Raw genomic sequence first — 17,986 nt, forward strand, 5'->3', positions numbered from 1 at the left:
TCACGGCCTGGATGTTGAGAACGTAGACTTTGCCTCTTTGGGTCTGTCAGAGGGTGTCTCCCGTATCTTGCTTGCTTCCAGGAAAGATTCCACTGAGAGGAGTTACTTCTTTCTATGGAGGAGGTTTGCCGTCTGGTGTGACAGCAAGGCCCTAGATCCTCGCTCTTGTCCTGCTTGAATACCTTCTGCACTTGTCTGAGTCTGGTCTCAAGACCAACTCTGTAAGGGTTCACCTTAGTGCAATCAGTGCATACCATTACCGTGTGGAAGGTAAGCCGATCTCAGGACAGCCTTTAGTTGTTCGCTTCATGAGAGGTTTGCTTTTGTCAAAGCCCCCTGTCAAGCCTCCTACAGTGTCATGGGATCTCAATGTCGTTCTCACCCAGCTGATGAAACCTCCTTTTGAGCCACTGAACTCCTGCCATCTGAAGTACTTGACCTGGAAGGTCATTTTCTTGGTGGCAGTTACTTCAGCTCGTAGAGTCAGTGAGCTTCAGGCCCTGGTAGCCCAGGCCCCTTACACCAAATTTCATCATAACAGAGTAGTCCTCCGCACTCACCCTAAGTTCCTGCCAAAGGTTGTGTCGGAGTTCCATCTGAACCAGTCAATTGTCTTGCCAACATTCTTTCCCCGTCCTCATTCTTGCCCTGCTGAACGTCAGCTGCACACATTGGACTGCAAGAGAGCATTGGCCTTCTATCTGGAGCGGACACAGCCCAACAGACAGTCCGCCCAATTGTTTGTTTCTTTTGATCCCAATAGGAGGGGAGTGGCTGTGGGGAAACGCACCATATCCAATTGGCTAGCAGATTGCATTTCCTTCACTTACGCCCAGGCGGGGCTGGCTCTTGAGGGTCATGTCACGGCTCATAATGTTAGAGCCATGGCTGCGTCGGTAGCCCACTTGAAGCCAGCCTCTATTGAAGAAATTTGCAAAGCTGCGACGTGGTCATCTGTCCACACATTCACATCTCATTACTGCCTGCAGCAGGATACCCGATGCGACAGTCGGTTCGGGCAGTCTGTTCTTCAGAACCTGTTTGGGCTTTAGGATCCAACTCCACCCCCCGAGGGCCCTGTTTGTTCTGTTCCAGGCTCCACTCTCAGTTAGTTGGTAAATTTTTTAGGTCAATCTCAGTTATGTCCTCGCCGTTGCGAGGCCCAGTTGACCATGGTTGTTGTTTTGAGTGAGCCTGGGGGCTAGGGATACCCCATCAGTGAGAACAAGCAGCCTGCTTGTCCTCGGAGGAAAGCGAATGCTACATACCTGTAGAAGGTATTCTCCGAGGACAGCAGGCTGATTGTTCTCACAAACCCGCCCGCCTCCCCTTTGGAGTTGTGTCTTCCCTTGTCTTTGTCTTGCTACACATGAGACTGGCCGGCACAAGCCGGTTTCGGGCGGGAAGACGGCCGCGCATCGGCGCGCGAGGGCTAGCAAAGGCCTTTGCTGGTGAAGATTCCGATTGGAGGGGCTGCCGTGGACGTCACCCATCAGTGAGAACAATCAGCCTGCTGTCCTCGGAGAATACCTTCTACAGGTATGTAGCATTCGCTTTAGAGTAGAGTGAATACCTCATGAGGTTTCTAGGGTTACAGCGCAACTGCTTTTGGAAATACCACATTCATCAACCCCAGTCAAAGCACTCATAAAGCATATACATACCAGTGCAGAAACTCCTGTTAAGAGGAGGTGCATAGACTCGCTTTCTGTGTAACAACAGGAGTGCAGTGACACCTCTTCTGTTGAACCTCCTGACATTGCAAAAGACAAGTGCAATGCAGACTAATCTGTCTCTGTGCTGTCCTTTGCCTAACAGTGCACACCATCTGTGCTACTGTTGGTTGCAGTGGCTGATGAATGTTCATCTTTGGTGTCTCTTCAGCTTCCAGAGCATTCCTATTTTTTTCTACAAAAGATGTTTGCAGATTTTGTGAAGGGTTATTTCAAGAACCTATCTAACATTCCTTCCCCATGGGCTAAGGAGCCTTCTCACTCTTCTGGCTTTGCACAGCACGGAGAGATACTCATTCACAACTCATTGTCTCACTGTTACTTACTTCAGAGTCCAAACATGAGCCTAAGCATTCATTTCCTCCCTCTTCTCCGGACTTGCTCCCATCTGTTGTAGAGGCTTCTTTGATCTTTTTGATGTCCAGCTGCCCTATCCAGATAATGAGGAATAGTGCTGTGCAAGAATTCTGTCTGACCTTTCTCCACTGTCAATAAATGAATGTCCATATGAAGACATTTCATATCCAGTATTTGTCTACAAGATGGCTGAACAGGTTCCCTTTCTGCTTTAGCAGGAAATAAACCCAAGATCTGATGTCGTTGGCTTTCAAAAATATATTCAGGTCCCCAGAACTATTGTTGCTGTACCTGTTCATGGCCTGTTCAAAGACCAGCAGCACTGAGATGGCAGAATTCACGTAATGTTAAACCTGTTTTCCAAAATATAAAGTCCATCCAGCTCCAATGCTTAATAAAGTCCTTTTTTTATGTTCTTCAGTAGTAGGTGAAGTAGCCATGAGAAAAGCAGAAAAATACAGGGATCTGCCTCAATACTAATGTTGCTGGATTTTTCAGCATCCTTTGACACTGTGAATCATAATGCACTTTTGAGGCTGGCAGAAACAGGCATCAATGGCATAGTATTTACATGGTTTAAATACTGTCTGTCAGACAACAGCTAGTTCTGTTCAGCAACTTCGCATCATCACCTTGAGCACTGAACTGTGGGATACCACAGGGATGCATAATGTTGCTTATTTTATTTAATATTTACCTCAAGCCTTTGGTTGAGCTGCTTCACACACTATTCTATATCTATGCTGATGATGTGCAACTACTCATACCCATTGAACCAGATCTACTCACAGCTTTGAGTAAACTGCAATTTGGAAATGTGCAAAAAAAAAACCAACCTCCCAACAGTGCCGTAGCGAGGGTGCCTGACACCCGGGGCGGGTCGCCGCTGCACCCCCCCCCCCCCCCCGGGTGCAGGGCATGGCACCCCCCCCCCCTCCGGAGCGCACCCCCCCCCCCCAAACGCACCCTACCTTTCAGCGGGGGGCAGGCGGGAGGGCCGATCCGCCCCCAGTGCACATCACTGGGAGCTGCGTCGGCTCTGCTGCTTCCCTGCTTTCTCTGCCCCGGAACAGGAAGTAACCTGTTCCGGGGCAGAAGGAGCAGGGAACCAGCGAGCCGACACCCCCCTCAGCGCGTGCACCCGGGGCGGACCGCCCCCCCCCCCTTCCTACGCTACTGCCTCCCAATAAACTCTGCGTGAACCCAAGCAAAACGGAGATTCTATGGGTTTGTAACACAAGCCGACAGGTACTTGACTGCAAAATTCCTTTTGGAAATTATGAAGTCGCCCCTAAAATCACAGGTCAGAAATCTCTGGATATTGCTAGATTCATCATTTACTCTGATTCTTATCACCTGAGAAAGCTACAAAATCTCTCTCCATATATTGAAAAGACAAGTCTTGCTACAGTGGTCAATGCCATGATAACATCACGACTAGGCTACTGTAATGTTCCATACAATGGTCAAACCAAAGAGTTTGCACCAGCTCCATCTAATTCAGAATGCTATAGCATGACTGATAGAAGGTGCAAGCTTCTTGACCATATCGCACCCTTACTCTACCTTACTACTGTTACTTATCATTTCTATAGTGCTACTAGATGTAGGCAGTGCTGTACACTTGAACACGAAGAGACAGTCCCTGCTCAACAGAGCTTACAGTCTAATCAGGACCGACAAACAGGACAAATAAGAGATAAGGGAATTACTAAGGTGGGAATGATAAAACAGATATTGGTACTGTACAAGTGAATAGGGGTTAGGAGTTAAAAGCAGCATCAAAAAGGTGGGCTTTCAGCCTAGATTTGAAGATTGCCAGAGATGGAGTTTGATGTACTGGCTATTCCAGGCATATGGTGCAGCAAGAAAAAAGGAATGGAATCTGGAGTTGGCAGTGGAGGAGAAAGGGTACAGATGAGACAGTTACCCAATGAATGGAGTTCCTATGGAGTAATGAAGGGAAAGATAAGAGTGGAGAGGTACTGAGGAGCTGCAGAGTGAATGCACTTATAGGTCAATAAGAGGAGTTTGAACTGTATGCAGAACTGAATAGGGAGCCAGTGAAGTGATTTGAGGAGAGGGCTAATATGAGTATAGCGACACTGACGGAATATAAGTCATGCAACAGAATTTTGAACAAATTGAAGGGGAGAGAGATGGCTTAGTGGAGATCTGTGAGAAGCAAGTTGCAATAGTCAAAGTGAGAGGTGATAAAGAGTTTTGTTAGTGTGTTCAGAAAGGAAAGGATGAATTTTGGTGGTGATATAGTGAAAGAAATGACAGGTTTTAGCAGTCTGTTGGATGTGTGCAGAGAAAGAGAGAGAGGAGTCAAAGATTAACCCCATGGTTACGAGCTGATGAGACAGGGAGGATGAGAGTGTTATCCAAAGGAGAATGGAAGAAGAGGGGAGGTGGGTTTAGTGGGAAAGATAAGAAGCTCAGTCTTGGGCATGTTTAGTTTCAGTTGGTGGTGAGAAATCCAGGCAGCAATGTCAGACAGGCAGGCTGATACTTTGGCCTGGATTCCTGCTGAAATTTCTGGTGTGGAGAGGTAGATCTGGGAGTCATCAGCATAAAACCATGGGATGAGATCAGAGCACCAAGGGAAGAAGTATAGATGGAGAAAAGAAGAGGTCCCAAGACAAATCCCTGAGGCACACCAACTGCTAGTGGGATAGAAATGGAAGAGGATCCACCAGAATATACACTAAAAGTCTGATGGGAGAGATGAGAAGCAAACCAGGAAAAAAACAGAGCTCTGAAATTTAAGTTAAGACAGTTTATCAAGGAGTAGGCAATGATCAACAGTGTCAAAAGCAGCAGGTCGAGAAGGATGAGGATAGAGTAGAGACCTTTGGATCTGGCCAGGAACAGATCATTGGAGATTTTAGCAAGAGCTGTTTCAGTTGAATGAAGATGGTGAAAGTACCACCTTGCATGTCAGGTTTTCAGGATATCCACAATGAATATGCATGAGATTGATTTGCATGTACTGCCTCCATTGATTTCAAATCTCTTATGCATATTCATTTTGGATATCCTGAAAACCTGACTGGCAAGGGGGTACTCCATGACGAGTGGCCTAGTGGTTAGGGTGGTGGACTTTGGTCCTGGGGAACTGAGGAACTGAGTTCGATTCCCACTTCAGGCACAGACAGCTCCTTGTGACTCTGGACAAGTCACTTAACCCTCCATTGCCCCATGTAAGCCGCATTGAGCCTGCCATAAGTGGGAAAGCACGGGGTACAAATGTAACAAAAAAAAAAACCAACTTGGAAAACACTGCCTTACAGGGCTAAAATTTAAAACTGATTTTCAAGGTCCTCTGACAAAATGGTCCAGAGTACTTAAAGAATAAGTTAGCCCTCTAAGGTCCTCTCAAGGAGCATCATTGTCTGTACCCTCATCAAAAGAAATTACACAATGTGATACCCACAAATGAGCTTTCTCAGGAGTAGCTCCCACCCTCTGGAACCTACTCCCAGAGGGGCTCCATCTAACTCAAGACTACATCTTCTTCAGAAAGCAGGTAAAGCCTGGCTCTTCTCCAAAGCTTTTAATACTATACATGTGGTGACTGACTATCCACTGACTCCTTGCTGCACACCCTGTAATTTAGACTAGTTCCTCATTTTGTTTAATTGTATATATAACTTGCCTTGAGTTTGCCACCTATCTATTTATTCCAATTAACTCTGTACTACCCATCTTGTCCCCATCTATCTAAACTTGGGTGCATAGTAAGATTTTTCATTGTATTATAGGAACAACATGTTCTAAGGTGTGTCTGTTGGGTGTTTCATTGGTATTATGCTGACCTTGTATTATATCTGTTGTTTGAATGTTCTTCCGTGCTCTCTATTACAGTATGTTTTGTATTGTACATTTATCATATTTCTGTTATGATTGTTCTGCAGTGCAGTTAAATGCATATGTTTCTAACACTGTATTGTGTTAGTCCTATTATTAGGTTTCAGTTTGCTATTTCCAGGTTTACTTCATTGATTAATCTATGCTTGTGTTTGGTCATTTTACTTTTGTTAAGCAGTTAACAAAATTGTAAGTTTTATGTTAATCTGTACCTGCTGTACACCAGCTTGGGTGAGTCTCTTCATAAAGGCAGTTAATAAATTCTAATAAATAACTAAAACACTACTCTAGAAAAAGGGTTTTCATATGTTAGATCATTTAGGAAAGAAAATGTTTCAAGGAATAATGCACTTTGCTCAGATTGCTGCCCATCGGCTCTTTGTGATTTAGTACATGTATATTATCTTTCAGAAAATTAATGGGGTTTTTTTCACCTACTCTTTTTGAGCAAGCTCAAACCCAGCTAGCTGCCATACTAACAGAGACCGTTGAGTGCAGCATTTCCTTAACGGAACAGTTTATGTGCCTTTGAAATCTCGGCTATAATTTCTTCTTCAGCAATTACAGCTAGAGATGCCTGGCATGGTTGTAATCTTCTGTCTTGCATGAAGATGTCCATTCCAGTTTAGCAGTCACGCTTTACTTTGGAGAAATAGTGAAAGAGACAGTTAATGTGATTGAAGAGCATTGTACTGCACTTCAGTACTCCTGTTCATGTACTCAGCAACACTTAACAAAAGCAGCAAGGAGAGTAAGTGAACGTTAGGCATTGATAATGTACAAATGCTACATGTAATTCCATCATCACAAGGTTGTTCTTTGGACACATCCCAAGTTTCTGCCAAAAGTGGTGACACCTTTTCACCTAAATGAAGAAATATTGCTTCCCACCTTCTGTCCAAAGCCCCATTCAAACTCTCATGAAAAAGGCCTCCAGACTGTAAATGGGCTCTTGCCTACTACTTGAAAAGAACTGAATTGTTTAAAAAATGTACAAAACGTTTCCTCTCTATCGATCCTAATAGATCTGATATACTGGTTGCAAAAAGAGCTTTAGCAAACTAGCTTGCTTCCTATATACAATTCTTCTGTGAAGACGTGGCTGTTCTTCTTAACTCAAAGTCAAAGCTCGTTAAATTAGAGTGACAGGGTCTATCATAAAGTGTGCCTTACTAGATGCTATCTGCAAAGCAGCTTCCTAGTCTTCCCTTCATAATTTTACTGCCCATTATTTTTTGGACCAAAACTCAGGAAAACAAGTGCCTTTTGTCAAGCAGTGCTGACTAGTCTTTTTCTGTGAGCTAACAACTCATGCATTGACTATGAAGGCTCTAAAGACTAATGCAATATGAAAATGAGCAGGCCTAAGCTCGGGAGTCACCTTTTGTGTGCCTGATTCAATCCTACTTGTCAATGGAAAAAAGCATTGTATTAAAGATGTGTTTTCCACAGACTCTCTGTTGAGACTAATGTAGTTCATTTTGGATTGTGAACAGCATTGAGCGGTGTCCAGTATGAGGTGTCCTTTGCCTCACCTAGTGATATTGTAAGTTTCAACAATACTATCATAAGTCGAATCGAGGACTTTTTGGCAGTGGAACCAAGACAAAATCAGAAAATCACTAATGGTGATAGCTGTACCAACTTTTCTTCAGGATGGACATTTGCGAATTGCTAGTCACCGAGAGGAACTTTTAAGTGTTAGGTCGTCAATGAGATCCTTTACTTTGAGCTGACTTTATATGCAAAAATGGTATTTTTATTATCTCATGAGGCAGTGCTAACTCTAGTTGCGACACCTATCAAGCTGGATTTTAATGTTACAAATTTCAAGAAAGTTTGTACTAATGTTTATTAAAGTTGTATCTGATATGAATAAAAGATGATTCAATGATTATTAACAATACAGTGTAATATTGTTAGCATATAATAATCCTGTGCTAATTCATTAGGGATATCCTGAAAACCCAACTGGTTGGTGGTCCCCCAGTACAGGTTTGAGAACCACTGATGTATTGGATATTAGGCTTGAGGGGAACAGCGTAACACTTGAAATCAAATCAGTATATTACCAGATGATTCTTCATGTTATTGATCCCAAATGATGACTGTCATGATATGAGCTGTGAACCTGCTTTCCTAAAGAAGTTTCCTTGATGCATGAATACCTATCCTTCCTTTCATTTTACTAATATTTGTAATGGTCTTTGGGGCATGCAGTTCATAAATCTGAGACTACTGCTTTTGCTTTTAGGTCAAAAGACTTCACTGACACGAGAAACTGAGCTGCTAGAATCCCTGTTACAGGAAGTGGAACATCAGGTGAATTACTCATGATACTTTTTTTTTTCCACTTTAAATTTTTATTATAATAATTTTGTAACAGTCAACTTTCAGAAAGAGCACATTCATGCCCACACAGGGGCTAACAATTTCTAGATTAATACAGCACACTGAAGCTTATCAGCTAGTTAAACTCCTCTCTACATTATTTGTTATATAATTAGTCCCTTAAACAACTTCCCCACCCCATATAGACTGTGCACCAATAATAAGCGCCACCCCCCCCCTCCCAACCCTCCAACCTCTTCCGGCCCCGTCATAACTTGAGAATGCCCCTTGGTTATTTGAGGCACGCTCTCTCCCCCCCTTCCCCCCGTAACCCTCCCCCTCCAAGCCATTCAACATCCTCTAATTCTCCATCATCCTAAATGCGTAGTAATCGTTGTTGGAATCGAGCCCACCCACCCTTATGTCACAGAACCCCCTCCCTGCGATAAGCCGTAAGGCGCTCCATTTGTATTAACTGACCCAATTTGCATTTCCAATCACCCAATGTCGGGGGGGGGGGGGGGTCTACCTTCTTCCAATGCTGTGCTATAAGGCACTTGGCTACTGCCAACCCCCATCGCAGCCATTTGCTCTCCTCCCAAGAATCCCGCTCGTTATACAAACCCAAGAGGCATACCACGACTACACACCAATGATGATTCAATCAATATTACTAACGCTTTCATAACGGCTTGCCTGAAGGGAACCACTCTTGGGCAGGTCCACCATATATGTAATAAAGAACCCAGCTGGGATTTACACCTCTAGCGTATGTCTGATGTACCAGGGTACATCTGCTTCAATCTCTCAGGTGTGTAATACCATTTGGATAAGACTTTATATGCATTTTCCTGCACCAAAACACATACTGAAGCTTTCTGAACCTCCCCACAAATAACTTCCCACTCCTGATCAGAAAAACGGCAATTTAAATCTTTTTCCCAGGCCCCCTGAAAACCAAATGGTCTGGGATCACATCCCCTAAAAAATTTATATATCGCTGATATTGGTCGGGGCACCCTCTTGAGTGTTCTCCCCCCTCCAACCCAGTGTCCCCACAAAGTGTTGAATCTGTAAATAGGAAAAAATATCTCCCCGGGCAGGCCATACATGGAGCACAGCATATCAAAACTCTTCATCCTACCCACCTGCAGCACAGCTCGGAAATTCAATATACCCATTTGTTCCCACCACACAAATATGGCCTTTTTCTCTCCCAGCCCCAAATTTTGGCTCCCATCGCAAAGACGCAAGTGTAGATACCCTATCAATCTGGCCCCATTTCCTCCGCACTTCTCCCCACAGTTCCACCAGATGCCTCACAAACGGATTTTGTATCCCAGCCAAAATCCCTCCCACTCCTTCAGTAGTCCACAAGTAGGAACTCATTGGCCTATGAGGGCTCCACCTGACTTAGCTGGCTTTGTTTTCTCCCTCTCCCAGTCTATAATCATCCGCAGTTGGGCAGCAAAATAATACCACTCAATATTGGGCACCGCTGGAGCCCCCCCCCCCCTGTCAGGAGCCCCCCACAATACACGACCTGCCAAACGTGTCTGTCTGCCCTCCCAAATAAACTGTGACAGAAAACCCTGCAGTTGTTTAAGTGTCTGCCTTGGGACCGCCACTGGCAGTGACTGAAACAAAAATAACAATCTAGGCATCACGTTCATCTTCACCACTGCCATGCGCCCCCACCAGGAAAGCCACAACCCCTTCCATCGGGATAACTCCACCCGAATTTGGTTCATTATCCTCCCATAATTTAAATTATACACCCTTCTCAGATCCCTGGGAATCTGAATCCCCAAATATCGAATGTGATTCTTGACCCATTTGAAAGCAAACAGTGCTCTCAATCTACTCTTTTCCATGTGGGTTAGAGAAATCCCCAATAGCTCACTTTTATCCATATTAACCTTTAAACCAGCATATCTTTCAAATTCCCCAAGGATCCACCATAGGTAGCGTCTGCTCCAGATCCACCATATAAAGTAGCACATCATCCGCAAACAGCGCAATACGATTTTCCAGCCACCCAACCCTAATACCCCGAAGATCTGGATATTGGCGTATCATTTCTGCTAACGGCTCTATGTACAGTGCAAATAGAAGGGGTGACAAGGGATATTCCTGCCTAGTCCCCCAACCAATTGGAAAAAAAAGATGTATATCTCCCATTAATATTAAGGCATGCCTTCGGATCTGCATCTAAGGCTGCCAGCCAGGTACTAAAATTATCTCCAAGGCCCATGCGATTCATCTCTGCTCACAAAAACCCCCAACTGACCCGGTCAAAAGCCTTTTCTGCGTCTATGGCTAACATAGCTGTACTAGACCGGGATCTTTCTGCCTCCCATATTAAATGAAGAGTACGCCTTATGTTATCCCCAACCTGCCTCTTTGGGATAAATCCAGATTGATCTACATGAATCAATTTCGGCAGTACCCTAGCCAATCTGTTAGCCAGGATCTTAGCCACTATCTTTGCGTCCACATTCAGAAGTGAAATAGGTCTATATGAACCACCAACAGTGGGCTGTTTCCTAGGTTTAGGCAAGACCGTTACCCCAGCCTCAGTCATGGATACCGGGAGCCCATTGCCCTCCAAAAAGGCCATTACCCACTCGCACCAATAAATCTCCCAGCTCCTCCACAAAACACTTGTAAAACCTCACTGAGTATCCATCTAATCTTGGGGCCTTACCATTGGGAAGCCTTTTTATCACCCCCTGTACCTCCCCTAGTCTAATAGGTTCCCCAAGCTGAGCCCTTTCAGTTTCATCCAATCGTTGTAATGGAACCTGATCCAAATAACGAGCTACATCTGCAGTCGATGCACCCTCAGAGGCACTATATAAGTCTTGGTAATATTGCACAAAGCATTTTCCAATATCTGAATCAGCATAGTGCCAACCTCCCCCACCATCTTTCAACTTTTGGATAAGGGAGCGCCCTCTCCTCGCCCGTAAATAACGGGCCAACATTGCACTTGATTTATTGGCAAACTCAAAATATTGCTGCTTTAGCTTAGTTCTCATGAAATCAAAGTCTGCCATCTGCAATGGTTCTATTTCCCCTCTCATTTGTTTAAGGTCTTCCCATATCTGTGGTGTAGGGTTTCGTTTGTGAAGCTTTTTTAAGTGTAATAACCTCATATGCAAAGTTAGCGAGTGTTGTCCTTTTTCCCTTTTCTTGCGCGATCCCCACTTAAGGGCCCCCTCACCACTACCTTCAACGCATCCCATAACACCCCGTCAGTTACTTCCCCATTATCATTAAAGCGACGGAACTCTTGAATATTAAACTTAATATCTTCCTTCACTTTCTCATCGCCTAGCAGTGACTCATTGAGCCTCCAGACTCCTTGTCACCTGCAATGACCCAGCCCAGTTAGTTTAATCCACATTGGCGCATGATCAGAAACACAAATTGTCTCTATCTCAGCCGCCTCCACCATATGCCATCCATTACGATGCACCCACAACCCATCTATACGGGATTAGGTGTGCGCTGCATGCGAGTAAAAGGTGTAATTCCGCTGCACCCCATGTAGCAACCTCCAACAATCCACCACTTCCAACCCCTTCATAAAGTACAACAATGCCTTCCACCCAGGACCACTCTGCTGCCCTCCTCCTGTCGAATGGTCTAACCTTGCATCCGGGGCAAGATTAAAATCCCCCCCTACCACTACCTGCCCTCCCACAAATCCCAGAATCTGTTCTTTTAATGTTTGAAAGAATTTATTCTGCCCCACATTCAGTACATAAATATTGATCAGTGTCAGCTCCTTGCCCTGCAACCACCCTCTAAGGGCCACACAGTGCCCACTAGTATCTCGAAACACCTTTTTAATCACAATCCCACAATTTTGTCTTATCAATATGGCCACTCCCTCCATCCTCTTTGGTCCTTCTCCCTGATGTACCTCCACTTCCCGAAAAGGTCTACGACGCAGCATGTGACTATCTCTTGGTCTTAAGTGTGTTTCTTGTAAAAACGTTATGTCCCACTTCAGCCTTCACAACTCCTTAAATACTCTATTGCGCTTCCCCTGATTATTGAGCCTGTTCACATTCCATGTACCCACCAGTAAGGCCTCTGTCCCCTCCCCCCCCCCATCCCTCTGTCCCCTCCCCCGGCCAATCCTCGTCCCTCCCCCTGCTCCAAACCCACTCTCCCCTGCTTTAACATATCCACAGTCCCTCCCCCTTCCTCCCCAACCCTCCCTCTCCCTTTAGCCGATCTCTCTATCAGTAGATCAGCCATCCAACGAGGAATAAACGCACTCTCCCATGCTTTGGCCTCACAACAATCCATCCCCTGCCCTCCCGTCACCCTACACTCCCCCACATCCGCTACATTCACTTAACCGTAGCCCTCCTGTCTAGCATCCCTCCACCCTTCCACCCCCAGACCCACACAATGATATTTCCCACACCCAAAATCCCTCCAATTCAATCTCTCAGCTCACCCCTCACAATGTTCCAACATGCTCCCATGCTCTCCACTCTCACTAGGGTCCCATGCCTACCCTCCCCTCTCCCCACCTGACCCGCTATGCATAGCACCCCCTGAAATGGTTGCTTATCCGCATAATGTCCTCAGCGAATTAATCAATCTGTCTCAGTCCACTTAAGTCTGTTTTCCTTCAGGAAGCCTGCTTATCAGGTTTCTTTCCCCGATCCACCACCGTCTGCCATGCTGAATCCGCTTTGGGTTCCTTGGCGGTCTCCAGTAACTCCGTCTGTACTGGAACACCTCTACACCCCAAAGATTGCAATAGTGACCATGCGTCACCCGGGGTCTTTACTTTGCGTGACTTCCCATCCACTGTTAGCCACAAAGGGGAATAGCCACCTGTAGCGGATCCCCCTTGACCTCATGAATATCATGACTTCTCTAAAGGATTGACGCTTTTGTAAATTAGTCCATGCCAGATCTTGAAACACTCCAATCTTGTAGTTCTTCCAAAGAATCTCTTTTTGCTGCCTCGCTTTAGACAATATCTGCTCCTTTGTGGGAAAATCAGTGAAACTCACTACAATGTCCCTTGGTTTGGAATCTCGCTGCGGGCCAGCCACTCTGTGCGTTCTCTGGATGTGGAGGTCCGGTAATTGATCCCCTTCCTCGGAATTCAATATGTGCCCACACAGCTCTCGAATCACTGCTTCACAGTTGCTGAACATATCCAAGTCTGGGATTCCTTTAAATCTCAAATTATTTCAGCGCGACCTATTCTCTAGATCTTCCAACTGCTCCTTTAGTTGTTGCACTTCCACCGTGTCAGCCTTCACTACTTTATGGAGTTTTCCCATGTCGTGCTTAAGAGTCTCCATCCCCTCCTCCACCTGCATTCTCAGGTCGCGGATTTCAGCCCTAATTTCTCTCAGGGCGTTTTGGACATCCTTTCGGACCCCCTCCAGATCGGCCTTCAAGTCCTGAAACCAACCCACCATATCCGATTTAGTAATCTCGCCAGAGTCCTCCAGTCCTTCCTCAGCATGCTCCTCGGCTACAGCTGGAATTGCTGCCATCTTGGACTCGTTCCAATCTGGCCCCGCCGAGACCGCCGGCGTTTTTTTTCTTTGTTCCATCGTGAAACGGAATTGCTCCAGCCCCTTCTTCGGCGGCATAGCTCTGGGACCTCTCCCCTGCGATCCAAGCTTCGAGATGCTGCTCAAATCTACGGGATTTGCTCACTTCCAATAGCACCCCAACGGAGCTCCGCGTTCAAGCTGCCATCCCGCTCCGTGACGGCACTTCCTCCAAATTACTCATGATACTTAACATGATAGCTTTGACTTTCACACTCTGCCCCTATGATAGCCAAACCTAACAAGTACAGAAAGAAAGGCCAAGTACTGTTCAATTAGGACACAATTACAGTTCAAAAAAAGTAGAGATACAGTGAGGTAAGGCAGTGCAATGCAAGATCAGTATAGTCAACTGATGCCAGTTGAGTATAGAACCAGAGAACCACAAGATCTCATGGGGAGTATGCAGGAATATGCAAGATGTCCTCCCGGTACCCAGTTCATTATTTTAACCAGCAGATTTCAGGTCTTCACCAGTAGGACAAGGGGAATGACCAGCATGAGAAGCATAATTTTCTAGTTACAGGCTTGTCCTATTCTAATTACCATGAACAAGAAGCTGCCACTGCACTCTTATTTCCTTTTGTCCTCATGTTTGTAGAAGACGTGGTTTGTTTTTTCTTTTATTGCCTCAAGGTATCTATCCTAATTTTTCGTGCAGTCACTTTTCTACATAAATGTTGGTGAACTACTACTGGGATGGGGAGAGCTATTATAACAGTTTCATTAGTAAGAATCCAAAAGTTGGCATTCAGAAACTTCCTTGTGAAATAAATGAGTCAAACTCTTGTGTTTACATAAGTACATAAGTAATGCCACACTGGGAAAAGGCCAAGGGTCCATCGAGCCCAGCATCCTGACCACGACAACGGCCAATCCAGGCCAAGGGCACCTGGCGAGCTTCCCAAATATACAAACATTCTATACATGTTATTTTTGGAATTGTGGATTTTTCCCAAGTCCATTTAGTAGTGGTTTATGGACTTGTTCTTTAGGAAACCGTCTAACCCCTTTTTAAACTCTGCTAAGCTAACCGCCTTCACCACGTTCTCTGGCAACGAATTCAAGAGTTTTATTATGCGTTGGGTGAAGAAAACTTTTCTCTGATTTGTTTTAAATTTACAACACTGTAGTTTCATCGCATGCCCCCTAGTCCTAGTCTTTTTGGAAAGCGTTAACAGATGCTTCACATCCACCTGTTCCACTCCACTTATTATTTTATATACCTCTATCATGTTTCCCCTCAGCCATCTCTTCTCCAAGCTGAAAAGCCCTAGCCTCCTTAGTCTTTCTTCATAGGGAAGTCATCCCATCCCCGCTACCATTTTAGTCGCCCTTCGCTGCACCTTTTCCAATTCTACTATATCTTTCTTGAGATGCGGCGACCAGTATTGAACACAATACTCAAGGTGCGGTCACAGCATGGAGTGATACAATGGGGCTCATTTTCAAAGCACTTATAATGCACTTATAATGCCATTTAGGTGTATTTTCAAAGCACTTAGCCTTACAAAGTTCCATAGGTTACTATGGAACTTTGTAAGGCTAAGTGCTTTGAAAATACGCCTAAATGGCATTATAACATCCTTACACCTGTTTTCCATACCTTTCCTAATAATACCCAACATTGTATTTGCTTTCCTAGCTGCAGCAGCACACTGAGCAGAAGGTTTCAGTGTATTATCGACGACGACACCCAGATCCCTTTCTTGGTCCATAACTCCTAACATGGACCCTTGCATGACGTAGCTATAATTCGGGTTCTTTTTTCCCACATGCATCACCTTGCACTTGCTCACATTAAACGTCATCTGCCATTTAGCCGCCCAGTCTCCCAGTCTCGTAAGGTCCTTCTGTAATTTTTCACAATCCTGTCGCAAGTTAACGACTTTGAATAACTTTGTGTCATCAGCAAATTTAATTACCTCGCTAGTTACTCTCATCTCTAAATCATTTATAAATATATTAAAAAACAGCGGTTTTAGCACAGACCCCTGAGGAACCCCACTAACTACCCTTCTCCATTGTGAATACTGCCCATTTAACCTCACTCTCTGTTTTCTATCCTTCAACCAGTTTTTAATCCACAATAGGACATTTCCTCCTATCCCATGACCTTCCAATTTCCTCTGTAGCCTTTCATGAGGTACCTTGTCAAACGCCTTTTGAAAATCCAGATACACGATATCAACCGGCTCCCCTTTGTCCACATGTTTGTTTACTCCTTCAAAGAATTGAAGTAAATTGGTCAGGCAAGATTTCCTTGAGGTGCGTGAGTTAGATTTGGGTGCAATATGTAAACCCCTATCTCCAGGGTGTGACAAGTTCAGGGGACCTAGGCATTAATGATACACATAAGGCTTGGGTTGATCTTTATTAGGAAAGTAGTTTACTAATTTATTCTCACAATAAATTCTGATCCAAGTTTGTCCATAAATTAATTAAGTACCTGCTTTCTGATAGGGCACATCTAATGTTATGTACAGAAAGGAACTCTGGAATCTGATGAAATCTACACATTTTAAGGAGAGCCAGATTGAATCCACTTCAGATTTTTTTATTTAAGACAGTTGATTAAGCTGGTTTGAACCTTCAGACATTTTTGTGCTCATCTATTTTGTTTTGTCATCTTATTTTAAAGAAGCTTAAATATGTGTATCCCTACAAAGTGCTGCTATTGGACTAGCCCCTGAAAGTCCTCTTGTTCTATTGTGGGAAATCATGGCTTTTGTTGTTTGCTACAGTATTCGTACTTGTTTAAGGGAACAGAACTGTATCTGAGGTGGTTGTTCTCTGCAGGTACGTTCGTGCAGTAAGAGCGAGCTAATAGCTAAGAGCTCTGAGATCCTGCTGATGTTTCAGCAAGTTCACAGGAAACCAATGGCATCCTTTGTCACTACACCGGTCCCTCCTGATTTTACCAGGTACAAAACTAATTTACTGATTTATAAATAAAAGTAGTCCAAGCAGTAACTGTGCTGTTTCATGAACCTCACTGTGATAAATTTTCTGCAATTTTAAAATAATCCTTTAGAATGTGATGTGACGCTATTTCAGGTTGTATCTTCATTCTTCAGTTTAGAATATATTTGAACTGTTTGTATGTGTATGTGTGTGTGTGTGTGTTGCATATCATATTTATATAGGAAGAAGAGAAACTTTTCTTTTTTTTCTAGATTAGTAGCCATTAGTAAGGTGGACTTGGGGAAAATCCACTGCTTATTTCTAGGATAAGCAGCATAAAATGTATTGTACTGTTTTGGAATCTGGCCAGGTAACCTGGATTGGCCACTGTTGGAAACAGGACGCTGGACTTGATGGGCCTTTGGTCTGTCCCAGTATGGCAACACATGTGTACTTAGGCATTTTTTGTCAAGAACACCCTGTCTTTACCAAGCTACTTGGGATGAGGCTATGGCATGTAATTTGTGGAAAGCATCTTTTTGTACATAATGTTTACCAGAATTTGAAGTTGCAGTATAAATACAGAACAGTGTACATTTATTTCATGCTGTTATGAGTAATTGTAACTTTTGCATCCTTCTGAGTAAAAATATTTTGATTTTTAATAACGATGGGTTTTGGAGAGTGTGAAAATCCCAATGATGGTAGTTTATTTAATTAGATGTATTAATCATTGCTATTTTCTTAAATTTAAATCATTCTTTTTCACATATTAGATTTCAGTTAATTTGTGACAAAATGTGTGTGCAAAGCAATTTGAAAATACTTGGTGCTGAGGAGACTTAACTGTGTAACTTGATGTTTTGGTTTTGTGATGTCAAATTTATTTTGGAGATATCTAATTGTTAAAGGAACAAATACATTGTTTTTAACATGTTCTTTTTTGTTTTTTTTTTTACTTTTTATTTATGAATTTTAATATTACATTCACATAATAAACATAAATGTAATAGCAATATCAGCACTAAGTAATAAAGAAAACAAATATACTAGCGGAAATCTCTCCATCAACTTTGTCCACAAATATTTGATCCAGATACTAGGAAAACAGAAGTAAAGATAATAGGGAAACACGTCTTAATCAGTGGAGCAGTAAGGAGCAAACAAACACCCGCAGCCAAAATATAG

At 43.9% G+C, this 17,986-nt stretch overlaps 1 protein-coding gene across 1 annotated transcript in view; it reads left to right on the forward strand.

Moving 5' to 3' along the window:
* Window positions 1-17,986, forward strand: part of TRIM37 (tripartite motif containing 37) — a 262,079-nt gene that overhangs the window by 61,769 nt on the left and 182,324 nt on the right. The window contains exons 9-10 of the mRNA XM_030222400.1: window positions 8,218-8,285; window positions 16,694-16,818. Of these exons, the coding sequence (XP_030078260.1) occupies window positions 8,218-8,285; window positions 16,694-16,818 (193 nt within the window). The remainder of the gene's footprint in view (window positions 1-8,217; window positions 8,286-16,693; window positions 16,819-17,986) is intronic.

Source organism: Microcaecilia unicolor, chromosome 13 (assembly GCF_901765095.1).
Source record: "Microcaecilia unicolor chromosome 13, aMicUni1.1, whole genome shotgun sequence".
NCBI lineage: Eukaryota > Metazoa > Chordata > Amphibia > Gymnophiona > Siphonopidae > Microcaecilia > Microcaecilia unicolor.